General features: G+C 50.4%; 1 protein-coding gene across 1 annotated transcript in view; it reads left to right on the top strand.

Moving 5' to 3' along the window:
• The window catches only part of STK24 (serine/threonine kinase 24), an 88,458-nt gene that overhangs the window by 55,964 nt on the left and 11,933 nt on the right, over positions 1–20,561 (top strand). The window contains exons 3-6 of the mRNA XM_061133574.1: positions 9,129–9,185; positions 13,263–13,371; positions 14,255–14,412; positions 19,875–20,060. Coding sequence (XP_060989557.1) covers positions 9,129–9,185; positions 13,263–13,371; positions 14,255–14,412; positions 19,875–20,060 — 510 coding nt within the window. The remainder of the gene's footprint in view (positions 1–9,128; positions 9,186–13,262; positions 13,372–14,254; positions 14,413–19,874; positions 20,061–20,561) is intronic.

Genomic DNA, 20,561 nt, shown 5'->3' with positions numbered 1-20,561 from the left:
GTTGATTTCAGAGTTACTTCCAGATATCTGCCCCGTTCCTGTGCTCCTTCCATCTGTGTTCGCTATTTGTTGGCGCCAGTTAATTTTCTATATTCTCTAAAGAAAACGGGCTTGGGGCTCATGATTCCACATGAGCAGCGTGGCTATGAGAAGGTAGAGTCTCTGAAAAGGGAGGAAATTCACGCACGTTTTCATAAACGTGGGCAGATGCACAGCTCTCTCGAACCTCTTCTGAGCGGCCGTTTCCCAGATGTTGGATTTTTTTTTTTTCCCCCCCAATTTTGCAGATGGGGGAGCCCTAGAGTTCTGCAAGAATGGCCAGATGGTGGGCCATGCCCAGAGGGGCCCCCGATGCCGGCGCAGGGCAGAGCCCGTCCCGGGCCTGCGGAGTCCTTGGTGCTGGTTGTTTGGTCACTGACTTTGGTCGTGTGAAGAGCTTGCAGCGGCAGCCTGTCCCACGTCCCCCAGTTCTTCAAGGAGGGCCTTTCCCCCACACTGGAGCCCAGGCCTCAGCCTGCACACTCTCCCTCCATCCACGTTTGCTGCCTTGTTCGGAGATTGTACTGTTGACTCCCACGTGTGGGGACCAGGGTGTCCTTGGCCTTCATGAGCCGCCTGCCACCCCTGGCCTAGTGGGGCTCTCATTGCACTGCGCTGATCTGTGTGGTCATTCAGCCACGTGGGGGGAGCCCCGTGTCCCCTCCACCCACGCCCACACGGTGACAGCCACCCTCCCAGCCTCCGTGGCCATTTGGAAGTCATCAGACGCATTCCCCGTTGTCCTGGAACAGCTGCAGCTTCTGCTTCTGGGAGAGGGGAAAGAACATCTGTTTTCTCTGAGTGATTTTTAGTTTGCAAGCATCTGTCCTTGCGTTTCTGGGAAAAAGTAGAAACGGCCCGGGAGCCCTTTGTATCAGACCCCAGGGTGACCGTGGGTAGAAGCAGAACAACTGACTGGTGGGTGGACTAAATGAATCCCCAAGGAAATCTGGCTTGAAATCACAGGGGAATATATTTCATCTCACAGTCAATCATGGGAATCGAGCAGTCGGCTCAGTACCAAAGGGAACAGAAAACGTTGAGATGTTTCCAGGGACAGGGATGTGGATTCCTTTCTCTCCCCAGACACCCTACCTGACTGACTGAAGAACGTCCCTGCAGACACTTGGCATCTTCATTTTATGGTTTTCAAGAAAGTTGAACGAATTAAAATTCCAATCAGGCGAAATATTTTACTTCACCAAAAAGAAACTCAGGTCTGTTTGCTGACTGATGATACCTATGATTTGAAATAAGCATTAATTGTATTCCTAGTTCTGTTTGTCTCAACAGCTGATGGAAAAACCCAAGTGAACTTTTTGGCCAACCCTTACCTCTTCTGCACATTCAAACCTTTGACACATCTCAACACAACTGATATATTTAGATACAATAGTTATAATTAATTATGCCATCTTGGGCTTCCCAGGTGGCGTTCGTGGCAAAGAACCCGCCTGCCAGTGCAGGAGACATAGGAGATGCGGGTTTGATCCCTGGGTTGGGAAGGTCCTCTGGAGAACGGAATGGCAGCCCACTCCATTATCCTTGCCAGGAGAATCCCATGTTCAGAGGAGCCTGGTGGGCTGCAGTCCATGGGGTTGCAAAGAGTCTAATACAACTGAAGCAGCTTAGCACCCACAGTTATGCCATATGCTTTTTTTTTTTTTTAACTTCTATTGTCCAAGTTGGAGAAGGAAATGGCAACCCACTCCCAGTATTCTTGCCTGGAGAATTCCGTGGACAGAGGAGCCTGGCAGGCTATAGTCCATGGGGTCGCAAAGAGTCGGACATGACTGAGCGGCTAATCACATCACATTGTCTAAGTAAATTTCTGGGGGGGAAGAAAAAAGGTATCCTGAGATGACAGCCCTTACTTAGATGATGTAATGAGCAGCTGCTTAGCATGTAACTACAGAGAAGCTTCCTGTGGGTGAGGAGAATGGACCCCTCCCCACCCATGTCACGCAGCACAAGCGGGCCTTTAAGATGTTTGGGTGAATAAGGCCATCAGAATGCAGACTTGGACTGCTCGGACCAGGCCCTTTTATCGAGCCCTGTCTGGGAACCACACGATGTGTGATAGTCATTACCGGCTGACCACAGTTTGCCACTTGCTGGACAGGGCACTTAGCGTGGCTCCTCTCTGGGCGTCTGTACGGAGCTGTGTGGACGTTTGTATAAATGCCGCTATGGGGTCTTCTGGCCAAGGAAGTGGTGGAGCCGGGGGAGGTGGTAGTTGATGTCACGGTCGGGTGTGGGGGACCAGAACCACCGGTCTCGTCAGCGACCTGGGGTCTGTGCCCCGGGAAGGGGTTGCTCGTCTGATGCATGCGCCACTTGACTGTGTCCAGTCGCCCATCGTGAACAAACTGTAAATCGAGTACCTGCGTCTGTCTGGCTGTTACTCTGGAATAGGGCTGTGCAGAAGATAAAAGCGAGTGAGCTGGCCGGGAGGTGGGGAGCAAGAGGAGCAAGGATTCGGGTGGCAGAAACGGTCTCCTCAGTACAACCCAGCTCTGAACAGACAGCACACTAAGTCCCTTCCTTCGGAAGCGGTTTACTGTTGGGGTGTGGTAATTACCCTGCAGGATGGAAATAGAAGTATAAATACATAAGAGAATTCGCCACCCATGCACTTGAAATAATAGCATCTGTTATTGGTGAATATCCTAATTCCATAAATTGTCTTTAACACTTAAGGCTCCTCTTCAATTTGCAAACCACAGTAAAGTCTTCTTTCTCAGCTGTGTTCACCCTCAGTCTTGGTCTTGTCCCATCTTTCGGCTGGGCCTTTATCAGAGAATTAATTCTGCGCCTTGGCAGTCACTTCATTCGGTTTTGTGGTTTTGTTACAGATGTTTCTGATGTATGCTGTGTTGTCATTGTTCAGTCACTCAGCTGTGTCTGACTCTTTGTGACAACATGGACTGCAGCATCCCAGGCTTCCCTGTCCCTCACCATTTGCTTAAACTTATGTCCATTGAGTTGATGATGCCATTCAATCCTCAGTTGCCCCCTTCTCCTCCTGCCCTCAGTCTTTCCCAGCATCAGGGTTTCTTCCACTGAGTGAGCTCTTCCCATCAGGTGGCCAAAGTACTGGAGCTTCAGCTTCAGCATCAGTCCTTCCAGTGAATATTCAGGGTTGATCTCCTTTAGGATTGACTGGTCTGATATCCTTGCAGTCCGAGGGACTCTCGAGTCTTCTTTAACACCACAGTTGGAAAGCATCAATCCTTCGGCTCTCAGCCTTCTTTACGGTCCAACTCTTGCATCCTTACATGACTACTGGAAAAACTATAGCTTAAGACTATATGGACCTTTGTTGGCAAAATAATGTCTCTGCTTTTTATTACGCTGTCTAGGTTTGTCATAGCTTTTCTTCCGAGGAGCAAGCGTCTTTCAATTTCATGGGCACAGTCACCATCTGCAGTGATTTTGGATATGATGTGCAATGATACGAAAATCTTCATCTGGCGGAAGGACACTCTTGTCATTATTAGGAACACTTCACTTTTAGGAAGAGTCCCATTTTTAGCTTATCGTGATTATGGCAGACTTGTCTGACTTGGCAGTCTATGCCCACTGCCTGTTACGTTTGCTCTTGTGTGAGGATTGGGGGCGGGCAGGGGAGGGGGAGTCCTCCTCTTTCACTTCCCCAGGCACTCCTTCCACCTTCTTTTTTTTTTTTTTCTTCCACCTTCTTTCTTGTTTTGTTTCTTTTCCGTCAGATTTAGGTTGTGAGTTTTATTTCCTTGAAACCCTGTAAGTGCTTTTATCCATCTTAATTTCTACTAGCATTCAGCACAGAAACATCACATTAACACATCTTTTACTGCGTCGTGCCAGATTTGTGTTGATGCCAAGGTGAAGAACATCTCAGTACCCGTCTGGGGAGACTTAATTACTGAGGCTCACGCACACGGCAGCCTCTTCCAGAAGAGAGAATCTCCTGATGTGAATCCCAGGAAGAGCATCTGGGGGACGGCTCCATGTCCTTTCCGATTTACTGCAGGACATTAGGGCAGAAGTTCTTCTTGGCACAGGGGAGCGGGGCATGGGAATGCTGCAAGTCCCAGGCACACGTTACGTAAATGGAGGTTCTTTTCAGGCAGTCGGATTAGAGTTCGTTGCTTTCTGAAAGGAAAGTGGTTAAGAGCAGTTATGTTAGAACATGTTTGCCTTGCTGGCATCCTTTAGAAATTGCTTAGCGTCTGTGCTGTTTGTTCCTGTGGTTCTTGCTGTTTCGGTGTCTGACTCAGCATTGAGTCTGGGTTTCAGCGCCAGTTGCCTCCCTTCCCTGCACTCGCTGGGTATGCAGTTCTGTCCAGTAGAAGAGGCTGATGACCTAGATGCATGTTTTCTATGTCTGTGAGTCTCTTCCTGTTCTGTAGATAAGTTTCTTCTTATATATATATATATATATTTTTTTTTTTTTTTTTTTACCAGATTCCACATATGAGTGATACCATATGATACTTGTCTTTCTCTGCTTGCCTTAGTATGCTTATCTCCAGGTCCATCCATGTGGTTGTGGATGGCATTATTTCCTTCTGTTTTATGGCTGAGTAATATTCCACTGTCTATATATGCCACGCCTTCTTTATCCATTCATCTGTCGATGGACATTTAGGTTGCTTCCATGCCTTCGCTATGGAATGGTGCTGCTGTGAACACAGAGGTGTATTATCTTTTTGAATGATAGTTTTGTCTAGATGTATGCCAAGAGTGGGATTGCTGGATCATATGGAAACACTTTAATTTTCTAAGGAACGTCCATACTGTTCTCTGTAGTGACTGCACCAACTGAACATTCCCACCAACAGTTTCAGGAGGGATCCAACAGCTTCAGGAGGGTTCCAACAGTCTGGGGAGGGTTCCCCTTTCTCCACATCCCCTCCAGCATTTGTTATCTGTAGGCTTTTTAACAATGGCTATTCTGACCCGCTGATCGTTCTGACCCATGTGAGGTGATAACCTCACTGTAGTTGTTTGATTTGAATCTCCCTGGTCTTTAGTGGTGTGAATACCTTTTCAGGTGCTGTGGCCGTTGGTTTTCTGATGGATCTTCTCACTTCCTTCTCTTGCTATTACTTCCGTGGTGTCGGCCATTGATCGGACGGGCCTCTCCTCTGCGCGCCCACAGCGTTTTGTCCCACCACAGGCCAGCTGGTGGTGGTTATTTGGCCACTTTTCTGTCGCAAAAAGTGATTCATTTAGGAACAGAGCCTTGACCCTGTCACTTTAGAACCCCCCCATGGCACTATGCGTGTGGGGCAGGTGTCTGAGTCACTGAGCAATGCTGATGTCTGTGGGGCAGAGGAACAATTAAATCAGCTTTTGTCGAGGTCAGGGATGGGGTTCTTGTGCCTGGAGTGCAGTTGGAAGGTGCCATGATCGTCAGGGCGTTGGTTTGACTGTAAAACAGGGTAGGGGTTTGGCTTCGATACCAGTTTCTTGCCTCCTAGTTTCACAAGCCTCCCAGTGGACCTGGGTTCAAACAGGGGACACTCTATGAAGTCCGTGTGGTAACAGCTCAAGTTCACGGGCACTGCGGTGTGCAAGGCTTGCCCCTGAGGTGGACGTCCTTCCGGAGCAGACGGGACACTGAACATGGCTTCAAGCCTGGTCTCTGGGCGCGGAGCTGCTGAGGGCCAGAGGCAGATCCAAACCTGGGCTGGAAAGTGCCTTCACGCCCGGCATCTTCGCAGAAGGCAGCTTTGGTGTTTATAACCCATACGCTGGTTTACTAAGACCTCCTGCATTGTTGAGACCTCCTGGGCCCAGCCTTTCCTTGCAGCACAGATGCACAAGCAGAACTTATTTGATTTCAGAATTCATGCTGTAAAATGTAATCCTTGTTAACGCTGCCACATCTGCCCCTTTTCTCATTTACCTTGTTTTAACCTTCCCGTCGTCTGAATGTCTGCGAATGTGGGGAGTGCCAGCTTTCAGTCACCAGCTCCAGACGGCACAGGGCAAGTTTGCCTGTCAGTGGTAGCATTGTAGACGTGGTGTCCACGTTAAATTCATCTCCACAAGCAAAAATTGCCAAAAGCAAAATCAAAAGACAGATGAGGACATTGCTGTGTTTGTGGCTCATGTTACAGGGAGCTAGCTGCCTTCTCTAATATTAGGTCAACAGAAAAGCAGATAAAGGATATAATAAGGGCTTACAAAAAAGAAAACACACGTGACTCAGACTCAAGTCCCCGGTGTCCTCCGAGGCCTCTCTCCTTGGCTGGGAGGTGCCCTCCGTCGTCTCGTGGCCGTCCCTCTGTGAGTCTGGGTCCTAATGTCTCCAGAGGAGGACACCAGTCACTTTGGACGAGGCTCACCTGTGTGACTTCACTTTACCTTTCGCCTCTTCTTGAAGACCTTGTCTCCAGACACAGGCACATTTTGTGGTGCTCAAGGTTGGGACTTCAGTGTGTGGCTTTCACAGGGGGACTACAATCCAGCTCCTAAGTTCCATGACACTGGTTAAGGGATAGAGTGTGTTGACAAAGCAAGGGGAAAAAATTGGAACCCATACATTGTTGGAGGCAGGATGAAACTGAGCTGACCTCTTTGAAGAATCATTGGTCATTATCTGTTTAAATTCAAGTGGATTCCTTTGACTCAGCATCCAGGAACTCCTAAAATGATACCTATGGGAGGTTCTTAAATTGACAGCTGGCTCATGATAGCAAAAGAATGGAAATAATATTGTCACTAGGGTGTGGGTTGGTTATGACTACCAAAAAAAAATATTCCTTTATTGACAGGTGTCGAGTGCTCTGAGGAGAAGCAAGGTATAGAACAGTGGCTCAGATGGTGAAAAAAATCGCCTGCAATGTGGGAGACCTGGGTTTGATCCCTGGGTTGGGAAGGTCCCCTGGAGGAGGGCATGGCAACCCCCTCCAGTATTCTGGCCTGGAGAATCCCCATGGACAGAGGAGCCTGGGGGGAAACGGTCCGTGGGGTTGCTAAGAGTCGCTAAGACCCTACTGAGCGACTTAGCACACAACACTGCATAGAGTGTTATGTTTGATAGAAGTGGAGGAAGCTTTCATAGGTATCTGCAGAAGACAGTCTCTGAAGTTACGGAAAACACGGTGAGAAGTTGGATGTGGAGGCTGGGCAGCCAAGAGCCAGGGGAGAGACGGGAACTTCCCACTCCACACACTGTGTGCGTGTGCCGAGTCACTTCAGTCGTGTCCGACTCCTTGCGGCCGCGTGGACTGTAGCCCCCCAGACTCCTCTGTCCATGGGCTTCTGCAGGCAAGGATACTGGAGTGGGTAAGCCGTTTTCTACTCCAGGGGATCTTCCCGACCCAGGGATCGAACCGACATCCCTTCCGTCTCCTTCACTGGCAGGTGGGCTCTTTACCACTCGCGCCACCTGGGTGGTTAACACTTGGGTGCCTTTAAATTTTTCAATCCTGAAGTTATTAAATAAATATTTTCTTTCCCTTATGAGGAACTTACAAGGTCATTCATAATTGACATGGTTTGAGGTCATTTTTTTTTTTTAAATGGAGTATTCTGATTAAGATCATTCTTATTTTTAGAACTCTTACTTAGTTTTCTTAGAGTGCTCCCACAAGTCATTCATGCAGGAGGTTTTACGAGGGCGCTGACTGTATATCTGGATCATGACTGTCCTTGGTCACCAGTCTGGTCCCCAGAACAGGTCCTGTGTGTCCCTTGAGCAGACCTTCTCCTCAAGCACTCTGGCCTCAAGGCTTGTGGGGCAGTAGTTATTTTTTCATTCTACTGTAGGATGTGTATGAATCAGTGTTCCAGATTTTATTTGGCTCAGAAATTCCCATGCAGGGAAATACTGTTTGGCCTTGGTAACTGGACTGCTTTGGTTTTATCAGGTTATTCTGAGGCGTTTCAGGCCGACGCTGTGGCGGAGGCTAATCACTCTGGGCTCGTTTCGTTCCCCGAGCTTTGCAAGGCGCTTTCACATTCGCGATCTCATTTTATTATCAGATGAACCGCGAGGTTTATTACTGCCGTCTTTCTCTGGCCCACGCACTCACAACCTGGCTGCCTCACAGTGAGTTAGTTGGTGACCGGCTCCCAGCTCGGAGGCTGCCCGGTGTAAACTGGCTTTGCCAAGGGCAAGCGAGAGTTGTCGGTCAGCACTGCCGTGTGGTTAACACTTGAGGCTGGTGGACATCGATCATGCAGTTCATGCAGTTGAGCGGGGGTGACTGGCCCCCAGAAGACACTGGCCCTGTCTGGGCTTCAGGACGGGGAGTGCGCTGCTGGCCTCTAGTGGTCGGAGGCCAGGGATGCCCCTCAACACCGTCTCAGGCACAGGGCGGCCCCCCCGACAGAGGTGGTCCCGCCGCAAATGTCAGTGGTGCCCAGGAGGAGAAATCCCGGAGGAGCCTGCAGCCTTCAGGGCCCAAGCACGTTGGCTTTCAAGGGAGGAGCACTTGGAGATTTGTGCTTGAAAAGAACCTGGGAAGCCGTGGGGCTTCAGAAGGGATGGAAAGAAGAGACACAAGACACAGAGGCGGGGGAGAAGGCTGAAAGACGGGGAGCACGCCGCCCACTGTGCCCCGCCTGGAGATCTCCGGGGAGGGCACGCGGCCTTCCTGGGGGACCGGTGCACCAGCCGAGCCACCTGCCCCCCCCGCGCGGCTCACAGCGGCAGGCCGGAGGGAGGTGGCCTGTCCCCGGCGCTGCACTCCGGGCGCCTCCTGGCTGACCCCCAGGGCCGGACGCGAGTGCCTGCTGCTGGCCTGGCCTGGCCTTGAGGGCCGATTCCCCCCACCGCTGACCCTCCTGTGCCAGAGGGTCACCGGCTGACGTGTGAAAACAAGGCATGCCCCCCCCCCCCCCCCCCCCCAAGCCCTGGTGCAGCAGGTGTGGAACCCGGTGCCCGAGGGCAAGGGGGTTCTGGTGCAGGGTCCCTCTGACACAGCCCAGGTTTCCCCACACAGTTCTCACTTGGATGCGCTTTACTTGCTGTTATGTATTTATAAAATTTTCTAGTTCCAGAATCACAGTGGAAAATGCCTTTAGATTATTTAAAATATTTCTGCCTTTTTTTTTTTTTGGTAATTTCCTTCTTTTTTTTTTGGTCTTTGCAGGACACTAAATTATGGATAATAATGGAATATCTTGGTGGGGGCTCTGCATTGGACCTCGTAAGTATCACGTCGGATGTTGAACACGCAGCAGCAGTCTTGGTTGTAAAGATGATTCTGTTTATATTTCTGTCTCCCTCTTCAGTTGCATGATAAAAGGGCCAAAATACTCCTTATAATAGGGATTTCTGCTCCTGACACGTTGCTGAAAAGTTGAGGTTCCCTTGTGAAGTCAGTTTTTGCTGTATCGTGGGAAACCAGTAAATTCACAGCCACGAAAGGTGTTGCCTGCCCTGTCTGACCTCAGAACAGTTTTTAATTTTCTAAAACTGGTTTGAACTTGTGTGGCATTCAAGCACCATCATTGTTTCCCATTGCAGATGGTAACTTCACTTCTAAAACACGCGTGGAGCGTTTTCATTTATAATTCATTAGAATTTTTAAAAATTAAAATTTGGTTTCAGGGGTAAGAGACAGGCACAGCATCACACGTGGGAGCGGTGGTCAGGCCACGTGTGGACGCTCGTGTCTGTTTCCTGGGGGCACATGCAGAGGGGCCTCGCTGCGCCCGCAGTGTGTTTCTGGGGGAGCTGACCCCTGCCAGCGGCGGTGTCTCCCACCTGGCCTGGGCCCGGCTGCCTGGCCCCCGCACGCGGTGGTGGCAGCTCTGTGTAGGATGACCTCAGAGTCATAGTCTGCGATTCGTTTCTCATGGTAAAACATGGTCACGTGTTGGCCTCAGGTGAGATGCTCAGAGATCACCAGCAGCTCATAAGCATGTACTTGGATCATTCTTGAAACACAGTATATGCAAAACAAATATTTTAAAAGATCTCACACGGCTGTTTAGCCCCTGACATCTCACCCCCACGTGGTCATGCAGTGAAATCAGCGTGATCAGCACTCTTTTCCCTGACCGCAGGGGAAGGTAAACCTCTAAAACTGTGTGTATTATGGAAGGCTCTGTACCCAAGTTTAAAAACAAAAAATCACAAAATGTTATAAACCATAAAAGCAATTGGTCAAAATAGAGTTCGAAAGGAAATTTCAGGAAAGAAATTTAACACAGTCTCAACAATTGTATTAAAATGGAAAAGTGGCAAAACAGCTGGATACATTTTATGACTCGCTTTGCTTTTCCATAAATACGTGTATTACACGAAGAGCTCTCTTTCTTTTTTTTTTTTTACTCTTTTGAGAACTACTACAGAAATGTAGAAAATTGCCTCATTTTGTATAATTAGATTTTCTATTATCTTAAGTGAATTTCATTTGTGGTATGTGTGAAGTATTTGTGGAGACGCTTTCCCAACGCTGAGCTCTTCAGAGCAGCAGTTCTAGTCTCTAGATGTTTTATTTATTCATTCCTAATGCCACCATAATTGAATTTATTTAGTGGCGACTTTCTTTGGATTTTTGAGTTGAAGTCTGTGAAATTGTGGACAGGACAGTTTGCAAGGCAGCATAGAATTCTCCACTTATTAGATATAATCCTATCTGGTGTGAGTCCCAGCAAATTGCCATCCACCTTCTTAGCTCAGTAGCTCCAGGCACCCTTTTTGAATGTCCCCAAAACAGCTTATTTTAGTCGAGAAAACAGAAACACTCAGAAATTAGGTGTCCCAGCTAGCAAATAGAGCTGGGCTTTGCACATTGTTTTGACCAGCTGCAAAGCCCTGACTCCTCCCACTGACTTTGTCGTTTCTCTCTTAATCTCTTACCTCTTTTTTTTTTTGGCTGTCCTGATCCCAGTCCTCAAAGAAGATGCACTTAAATAATAATAAGATACAGGAATTATTTATTTTTTGAATGCTGAGGACTATTAGGATTATTTTGAGAGAGTCTATTAAGTGTTCATACAAGATTTTAAAAACGCGTATGGCTGTAGTTGAATAAATGGGTTTGGGGCATTTCTTTGGAAAATTCCACCTTGCTTTATCTCTCTAGTGTCTCTCTGTTAAGGGAGGGTGCTGACAGGTTTGTGTGCATCTTTGGAGCGGCCCCCATACATGTGGCGTGTTGGGGGAGATGACCGTGTCTTGTTAAGGGAAGCACTCTGCTGTTTCCTGGAGCAGAAAGGTCTCACTGGCGCTCTCCTCGCTTTAGAGGCACAGCTTCGTCTTCATGCACCGGAGCTGCTCTAACATAATACCACAGGCCCATGGCTTTTTTCACTCTGCATTTTAGTCATCTTGCCTTTTTACTGAGGCTGTAAGACTTTAGTCTCAATGACACCTTAGCCTGGGGCAGGAAGACAACACCTTACTTCACCCAAGATTACCTTTGAGCGTGTCGCATAGCTAACACTTTCTTTTCCTTCCTTTTCATCTGGAGTTGAGGTTCCCAGTGGAGGCAGACAGTGGATTATACTGCATGTGGGGAAGTGCTACAAGGAAAGGAAAGTAGCATGAGGTCAGTTGGGAGAAGGGGAATGAGGATTAGCAACAGAGGGTCTGACACAGAAATTCTTCACTGATTACAAGATGTCAACATTATAGCAGAATCTAAGGACTCTAATTAAGAAGGAGCTGGGCTATATGAAGCAACTGGATTATGTAAGGGTTTCCCAGGTGGCGCAGTGGTAAAGAATCCACGGGCCAGTGCAGGAGACACGGTTCAATCCCTGGGTCGGGAAGATCCCCTGGAGAAAGACATGGGAACTCACCTCAGTATTCTTGCAGGGAAAATCCCTCGGACAGAGGAGCCTGGAGGGCCTCCAGTCCATGGGGTCACAAAGAATCGGACACGACTAAGTGCACACACAGCAAGGACAAGGCTGCATAAACGAGTCACTCAATCAGGCAGAGAGATGTTGGATAGACTTAAAAAACGAATATGCAGCATGAGTTTTAAGAAGTAGGGCGACATACTCGTTAATGTTTAGGGCAAGCTGCTGTGGTGGCCGCCCCAAACGGTGTCTCACACGAGATGGGAAATTCAGTTTCAGCTCTTACCTCCATTGGTGATGCCTCCAGGCCTCCCTGCCGTTCCTCTCAGGATGCTTGATTGTAGGAGGGAGGGGGTCCAGCCAGATGTTGTGGGTTGTCTGCCCAGGTGACCGTGCTGGAGGAGGAGACGGAAGCCCTGCGCGGGGACAGCGGTGTGGACGGCGGGGTGAGCTCTGCGCTCTGTGCCGGGAAGGAGGGCACATCTGCCAGCTCCTCCGCCTCCTTCCTCTTTTGCCGCTGGTTATGAGAAAAGTGCATTTTTCTTCATCTTGAGTATCAAAATTCCCACAATCTACAAACTCAGACAAGGCGGAGCTTTCAGACTGTGTGCTTCGGAGCAGTCAGTGTGTTCCTTGAGAACAAGATTCCGAGTCTCATAACTTGGGGAGGAATTCGGTTCTGCGGATTGAGGTGTATAGTGAACCGTCCTGGCCTGTGGTGATGTCGTGCAGGACCCTGTAGCCCACCAGGCTTCTGTCCATGGGATTTTCTTGGCAGGAATGGTGGAGTGGGTTGTCATTTCCTCCCGCAGGGTATCTTCCCGACCCGGGGATCAAACCGCATTGGCAGTGGATTCTTGACCACTGAGGCACCAGGAAAACCCCTTTGTGGGTATACATGTCATATCACGTAACAACAAAAAAATTCCATCGTGAGGGGTTGATCTCCTTTCTGCACTCTTCCCCCCAAGGTTTAAAATTCAGATTTATTAATAAAAAATTCTGGTGCAGGGGTAGCCTCAGAAAGCCTTCAGCTCCCGGGCCTTCTCTTTGTGATAGCTTGTGTTTTGATACCCATGGCTTATACTAGGACAGAACTGGACTGTGCCCTGTCCCCTCCCTGGCAAGCCTTGTGAGGTGCCAGCCTTGGCTTTCTGGCCTGACCTCCCTCTTCGCTCGGGCTGCAGGCTTGGCAAGCTGATGTGGGCCTTTCTCATTGGCCCCACTTTGATTCATTCAGCAAAGTAATTTTCTCTGATTCTTTATATTTTTATTTTTTTGGCGAGGAGGGGGATTCTTTTTAAATACTTTTTAATTATGTGGGCAAAATATCTGTTTTGGAATGAAGAGGATTTCGATCTTGATTCTTCTTGTCCATTTAACATTGACTCTGTCCTGTCATCTCATATTTTTTCATCTAATCGTTTAAGTAACCTTAATCTTTTTTTTTTTTTTTTTCTTCTTGTTAGTTAGAACCTGGCCCTTTAGATGAAACCCAGATTGCTACTATATTAAGAGAAATACTGAAAGGACTTGATTATTTGCATTCGGAGAAGAAAATTCACAGAGATATTAAAGGTAAGAAAGCATCCTGTCTATGTTCCTTTGAAATCCCCAAGGCGGGTAGGAAGGTTCGTTGTAGCATCTTAGCTGTGCTTCTCTTCTCAAGGGAAGTGGTCCTGTGGGCACGTGGAGGGTGCCTTCGACATGCCTGAGCGGGTGGGGGGCCCTGAGGGGGTCTCATCCGGGATGAGTGGGGGGCTCTTAGGGGCCTCATCCGGGATGGGTGGGGGGCCCTGAGGGGTCTCACCCGGGATGGGTGGGGGGCCCTGAGGGGGCCTCACCCGGGATGGGTGGGGGGCCCTGAGGGGGCCTCACCCGGGATGGGTGGGGGGCCCTGAGGGGGCCTCACCCGGGATGGGTGGGGGGCCCTGAGGGGGCCTCATCCGGGATGGGTGGGGGGCCCTGAGGGGGCCTCATCCGGGATGGGTGGGGGCCCTGAGGGGGTCTCATCCGGGATAGGTGGGGTTCCTGAGGGATCTCATCCGGGATGGGTGGGGGGCCCTGAGGGGGCCTCATCCGGGATGGGTGGGGGGCCCTGAGGGGGTCTCATCCGGGATGGGTGGGGGCCCTGAGGGATCTCATCCGGGATGGGTGGGGGCCCTGAGGGATCTCATCCGGGATGGGTGGGGGGCCCTGAGGGGTCTCATCCGGGATGGGTGGGGGGCCCTGAGGGGGTCTCATCCGGGATGGGTGGGGGCCCTGAGGGGCCTCATCCGGGATGGGTGGGGGGCTCTGTGGGATCTCATCTGGGATGGGTGGGGGGCTCTGAGGGGGTCTCACCCACTGTCTGCTCCTGTTGGGCTCTGATGGCTCTGGGGGGCACGCCGACCCGTTTCCAAGGGAGTGGACGGAAGGGTCCAGCAGCTGCCATCAGGGCGTCTTCGGTGTTATTTCTCAGCTGCCAACGTCCTGCTCTCTGAACACGGGGAGGTGAAGCTGGCGGACTTCGGAGTGGCGGGCCAGCTGACAGACACCCAGATAAAGAGAAACACCTTCGTGGGCACCCCTTTCTGGATGGCGCCCGAAGTCATCAAGCAGTCGGCCTACGACTCAAAGGTGAGGCTGGCGCCTGGGCTTGCGGGGTCTGCGGGGGGCGGGGGGGGGGGGGGTTCCTCCTGGGCTCCAGCCTCACAGCGCATCCTGTTGAGGTGAAGCGGGCGCCTCGGTTAGAAATAGCGTTCTCTTGCCGCCTCAGTCGGTCCCTTTTACGTGTCCGGTCCCCACTGCTGACAGTGTCTGTCTGATGGGGCGGGGGACGTGGAGGAGCAGAGGCCTGTAGGGCGCAGGTCTGTGGAGAGGGGCCAGGGGCGCAGGGGGAGCCCGAGGGGTGGGTGAGGGCAGTGGGCCTCGGACAGAAGGCTGAGCCATATTTCAGGGACCGGGGCAGAGAGGATCCCTAGGAGAAGTGAGTCACAAAGCTGGAGGGCCAGAGCCTGGGAGGAAGCGTACCCTTCATGGCCACTGCAGACCCTTCCTGTTGTGGATTTAGGGGACCCCCCCCCACACACACACACATACACACACACATTGGGATTGTTCTCAGAGTCTCCTTATTCCAGTCTCTCTTACCTATCGTGTACTGCACTCTCCCAGTTTCTGCCATCTTCTTTTTTCCCTATTGCCCTTCGGCTTGTTAAACTGTTTAGTATGGGCTTAAAAAGCCTACCAGGACCCCCGCCTCCTGGATCTGATTTCACGCCCGCATGCCGGGCCGCTGTGTCTCAGTCGCCTGGATGCAGCGAAGTCTCCATGTGGGCATAGAGCAGAGGCTTCTCTAAGCCAGGATTTCCAGGCAGACAGATAGTTAACTCAGATACTCAGACGTGCCAGACACTACTTCTCTCTGAGTGGAAATCCTCTCAGCCCGTGGCAGCTCCCCCTGCCTCGTGAAACGTAGCCCACAGGGCGTAGAGTGGCTTTCCCTGGACCTCGGCTCCACGTGGAGAGCCGTCACGTGGGCGCTGAAGTTGCTGGGGGCCTCTCCGTCAGGGCCGAGGTGGCCCTGGCCCTCTTGCTGTCGAGGGCCGTGACTTCCATAGGCTCACGGCCTTGGTAGCTGCTGGCCAGTAATTGACGGTAGGTTTTCAGCAGAGCTGCCCCGTCTTTAGCGTGTCTGTTGCCCTGTGGCATGGATTTGCCCCCGAGGCTAGGTCTAATCTCTATTGGTTCTTTTCTTGGAGTCATTTTTAAGCCTCCATAGGAATTTATGTATTCAGTTCATTCTATTTTCAGCCAAGGCCCATTTATCATTGGGTTTCCTGGTAGCTCAGATGGTGAAGAATCTGCCTGCATTGCAGGCGACCCGGGTTCGATCCCTGGGTGGGGAAGATCCCCTGGAGGAGGGCATGGCAACCCACTCCAGTGTTCTTGCCTGGAGAATTCCATGAACATAGGAGCCTGGTGGGCTACAGTCCCTGGGGTCACAAAGAGTCAGACACAGCTGAGCGGCTTTCACTTTGACTTGTTTTCACTTTCATTTATCCAGGTTCACAGGTCTAGCTTTAGGCAGGGCTGGGACTAGAGTCCAGGTTTCTTAACTCATCTGATTACACCCCTGATGTTTCTCTTTTCTTCCTTTCTGGTAAGTTAGCTGGTCAGCGCCGGCACCCTGTGACTCAGGATTCAGATTTTACCTTCTCAGCGTTATTCCTCACTGCCCACCTCACACTTCCTCAAGACTGTCCGGCCTTCCTGAGACTCCCCCCTCCCCACCTTTCTGCCTGGCCAGGGGGCCTTTCCTCGTGTTTACCGAGGGCAACAGTGCGCCATGGAGATCCTGGGACATCGGCAAGCTTGGCTGCCTCTTCCCTGGAGCTGTCTAGGTCAGAATGCTCTTCTGGGGTCAGCAGATGCTGCGGCGTTCTTTTTCAGGCATATTAGAAGACGCTGTCCCAGACATACAGGAAATGCGCGCTTGGTTGGGCCGCGTGAGAAAACACGTCCGACCTCTCGCAAACCTTTACCCACCTTACAGTGGACTGTTGTTGTTTAGTCGCTAAGTCGTGTCTGGCTCTTTTTGCAACCCCACGGACCTCAGCCCGCCTGGCTTATGGCAAAAAGCCGATTCTTCCTTTCGCTTGGATCAGACCCAACAACCCTTAGCTGGAACTCAGTGTGAAGAAGTTTGTGAACTGCGGCTCCCAGGCTTGTTGACACAGGAGGTGTGGGAAGCGCAGATAAGGCTCAGGGCGTGAGTGCGGAGCTTTGTCAGAGACCGCCGGTCCGGTCCGCCGGCGCTTGTTTGTCCTCAGCAGAGCCTGACAAAGGGCCTCTCTGCCAGGGACCGCCTCCCGCCCGAGGCCCGTCTGGCAGGGCACTCATGCGCTTTAACGGGCACCTCTGCTTGCCTGAGACACACAATCAGCTTCTTGCCAGTGCCCATCTCCTCCCTGCATCCTCAGACAGTCCCTGCACTGGTCTCTGCGTTACAGGTAAAGAGTGTGTCGCCCGGGGTCCCTGGGGGAAGCCGGGTGCCCCTGGTAGTTTCGTTTCAGGGCCCACATGCTGATGATTCTCAAAAGGGGGAGCATGTGGAGTGAGCATGGACTGTCCCTGCCTCCCCAGCGTCTTTATCTCCCTGAGTTTAAAGGGGCATCGAGCTCAGTGTTGTGTGCGTGTGTGCGCATGTGTGTATGCGTGCGCGCGCGCGTGTGTGCGCGCGCGTGTGCGTGCGCATGTGTGTGCGCATGTGTGTGCGTGTGTGTCTAGAACTGGCTTGGCACAGTCGCCTCTGGAACCAGTATGTTTGGTCCCTTGTCTTCCATCCCAACTGAGAATTCTGATCTCAGGTCTTGATCTGAGCCTTGCATTTCTAAGCCATGTTAGCTCAGAGGCCTTAAGAACCTTCTTCGTCGTTATCTTTCTCTTTAAGGTGACTTAGGGAAGCTTAGTATAAGATGCCCGCGGACGCAACCGTGGAGCCGGGGCTTGGGCTGAAGGCCCTTCCATCTTTTCCCCCTTTCTCCGTAGGGGGAAGGACGTCTGCGGGTGGGCTGGACTGGAGTGGGGACCTTGCCCCTTCTGTGCTCATTCTGTTCTGCCCCCCGCTGTAGCTGAGCCCAGCGCCGTGCGAGGCCATCCACTCTTCAGCGAGCCAGCACGGCGCTGGGCGTCAGGGGCTCTGACCATGAGCCGGTTCGGGGTGCCGACAGGGTGTCGGTGTGATCCGGGAGGGCGGCACAGACGCGGGCTTCTCAGCCCTTCAGAGACGAGGGGGTAGGAGAGGAGAGAGAGGAGAGACGTTTGTGCTGGGATTGTCGATTGACTTCCCTGCTAGCAACCCCCGTGGAGGCTGAGGGGCCAGCGCTGGTGTTCTCCTTGTAAACAACTTTCCCCTTTTTTGGTCTCAAAAGCAGCACTTAGTCTTTAATCTGGAAAATACTGGAAAAAATGAGACGAAAGGAAAAACATCTGTAGGCCTAGTACCCAAGCACAAGCTAAGTTATTTTAGTGTCCAGTCACGTCTGAAATAACTGTTTGCAGTCACCATGGTGAAGGCTGAAAACAGGTGATGTGTTGATGGAAAAATAAAGATGAGTGGAAACAGGGTAGGACCGGCCCATCTGCTGGGATGTGTGCAGCCAGCTGGTCCCCTGGGAACGTGACCAACCCTCCCGTCCCGATGGCAGCCCGTGGCCTCCCCTGCTCCGTCCTCGGGGCCGGGAGTTCCCACCTCCTGGCTGGGAGTGATGCATCTTGCAAGCGGGGGAAGGATGTGAGTGGAGAAAGCATCCAGCTTTATCCCAGCGCAGGGTGATGGTGGGGCCGTGTGTTGCTATGGAGTTGGTCATAGATGGTTTTTATACTTCTCGTGCTACTTAATGTGTTTCTGAATATTGCATCTTATTAAATAGTTCATATTTAATCCATTTTGAGCTGTGTCTTTAACTATGTTATTTGGGATTCTCCATGGTTTTTTTTTTTTTTTTTTTCCCTGTCTTTCTTTTTCTTTTTTTTTGCTGCCCCACACGCTGTGTGGTATCTTAGTTCCCTGACCAGGGATCGAACCCATGCTCCCTGCAAGGGACCTGTGGATTCTTACCCACTGGAAGTCCCCCTCTTGTGGTTGGTTCTTCATAGAATATTTTTTTATACATAAATTTTTAAATGCCACTTAAATTGTATTTTGTCTGCAGAGAGATAGCCAGGTGACTTTTACTTAACTTGGTATTACTGCAAGGATTTTGAGAGTTGCTCTTCACTAGCAGTGCCCACTTGGGTCCCTGCACCCCCACTGCTCATCAATAATGGATAATTCTGTGTTGTCACTTTTAGGAGAGTGCTACCCAGAACTAACCACATACAGAAAGAAAATATGTTCACAAGTAAATATCTGCAGTTCAGTTGTGATTTTTGACAATCTCATTATTGAAAACCACTGTTTGTTTCTCTTAATAGCTGATTTCCCAAATGGTGGTAAAACAGTCCTCTCATACCTCAATCTTAGTTGCTTTGGAAAATGATTGCCCTCTCCCACATAATTCTTATTTTAAAATCCAGACATATTTTTATAAGTCTGATGTCATAAATCCTAGATACCGTAATAGACAAACTCAATTGATTCTCTATCAGCGTCATTGGTGAATATTTGATACTTCAGTCACATTAATGTGCCATAGCAAAATAGTCATTCTTCTAAGGTTTTAGCGTAAGTAATGCTGCTTTTGAATATTTTAGGCATCCCTTGCCATTTTCTAAATATAAAATTTATTTAGGATTGATTCCTAGAAGTGAAATTAGTTGGTTTTAACAAGTGTGGGTATTTTTATGACTTTTACTGCATAATGCCGAATTGCTTGCCATTTATTCAAAGTGCCAGGCAAGGTTTCCAAGTTAGTCAGCAGGATGTTAGAGGTATGCAGGGGGGAGCCTGCGGGCAGGAAGACCACTCCAGAGCCCCCCACACAAGCCCTAGGGACAGCAGACAGCTCTGAACTAAGCCGGGGGGAGGAGGGATAGGTGGGGACCCAGGGCACCAAGAGGCCAAGAGCCACACACCTGGCAGCTGGTTGATCTATGAGGAACGAAAGGGACGTTCCGAGGGTTGGGTCCAGGCTCCTGGCCTGGCCGCCTGGGAACAGGGGTCCCATTTTGTCCTGGTGTGGCTCCAAGGGCTGTGCTGGCTTCTAAGCATCGCTGGGTGTGGTGGCTGCAAGTGTGCCGTGGTCCCCGGACACGCCGTCTCCACTGACCGCAGGTTCCCTGACCTATTGACTCAGGGACTTGAATGAACGTGGAACGTCTCCCACCTCCGGCAGCAAAGGGAAGAGGCATAATCATCAGAGCCGGTTTTCACATCGAAGCAGGAGATGTTGTTATTAGATATCCTCCTGTGTGTTGCCTGTTTTGAAGTTACACCAAAAGCTTTATCTTTAACAAATTTTTTCAATTAGGAATAAGTATCTTATTCAAGACCTCAGAAGCACATTGAGATTTTTTTTTTTTCCCCTCCTAGGAAGTATGTTTCTTTGAACTGCCTCCCCTCCGAATGTGTAACTAACTGTGTCTTGCTGTTGCAGGCGGACATCTGGTCCCTGGGCATCACGGCCATCGAGCTTGCCAAGGGGGAGCCGCCGCATTCCGAGCTGCATCCCATGAAGGTCCTATTCCTTATTCCAAAGAACAACCCCCCGACGCTGGAAGGGAACTACAGCAAACCCCTCAAGGAGTTCGTGGAGGCCTGTTTGAACAAGGAGCCGAGCTTTGTGAGTGTCTTGACCTGGGAACGGGCATCTCCCCCTGCAGGGACCTGATGGGTCTGGATGCATCTTAATGGCCTGTCTTCCTTCTCTGTTTTCAGCTGTCTTCATGGTCTCATTTCTTCTTCTAAAAGGGTATGATTGATTTCTCTGAAGTGCAAATGCTTTTTATTGTTATTTTATCTTTTTAAGACTTCAGAGTCTACTTACCGTCTTTCAGAATTTCTGGTGTCTACTACTGCATTGAGCTTGAAGACTGTTCTCCTTAATATTCTATGTGGAATCATACATTTTTAATATTTATAGTGGAAGGTTGGGTTAATTTTAGCTGTTGTCGTAACCGCAAAGTTCGGCCTGAGAAACAGTGGCTAAATAAGTCTTTAAAGTAAACGTTTTCAGTTTCTTCTTGGCATGTGTTAGGAAGGAAAAGAGGAATGAGATATAAATGTAGCTCCGCCTTGCTTTCCCCTCTTCCTTCTGACTGTCTCTGCTATTGAGTTGACCCTG

This window comes from Dama dama, chromosome 30 (assembly GCF_033118175.1).
Source record: "Dama dama isolate Ldn47 chromosome 30, ASM3311817v1, whole genome shotgun sequence".
In the NCBI taxonomy this organism is placed as follows: Eukaryota; Metazoa; Chordata; class Mammalia; order Artiodactyla; family Cervidae; genus Dama; species Dama dama.
This window is presented reverse-complemented; position numbering and strand designations above follow the sequence as displayed.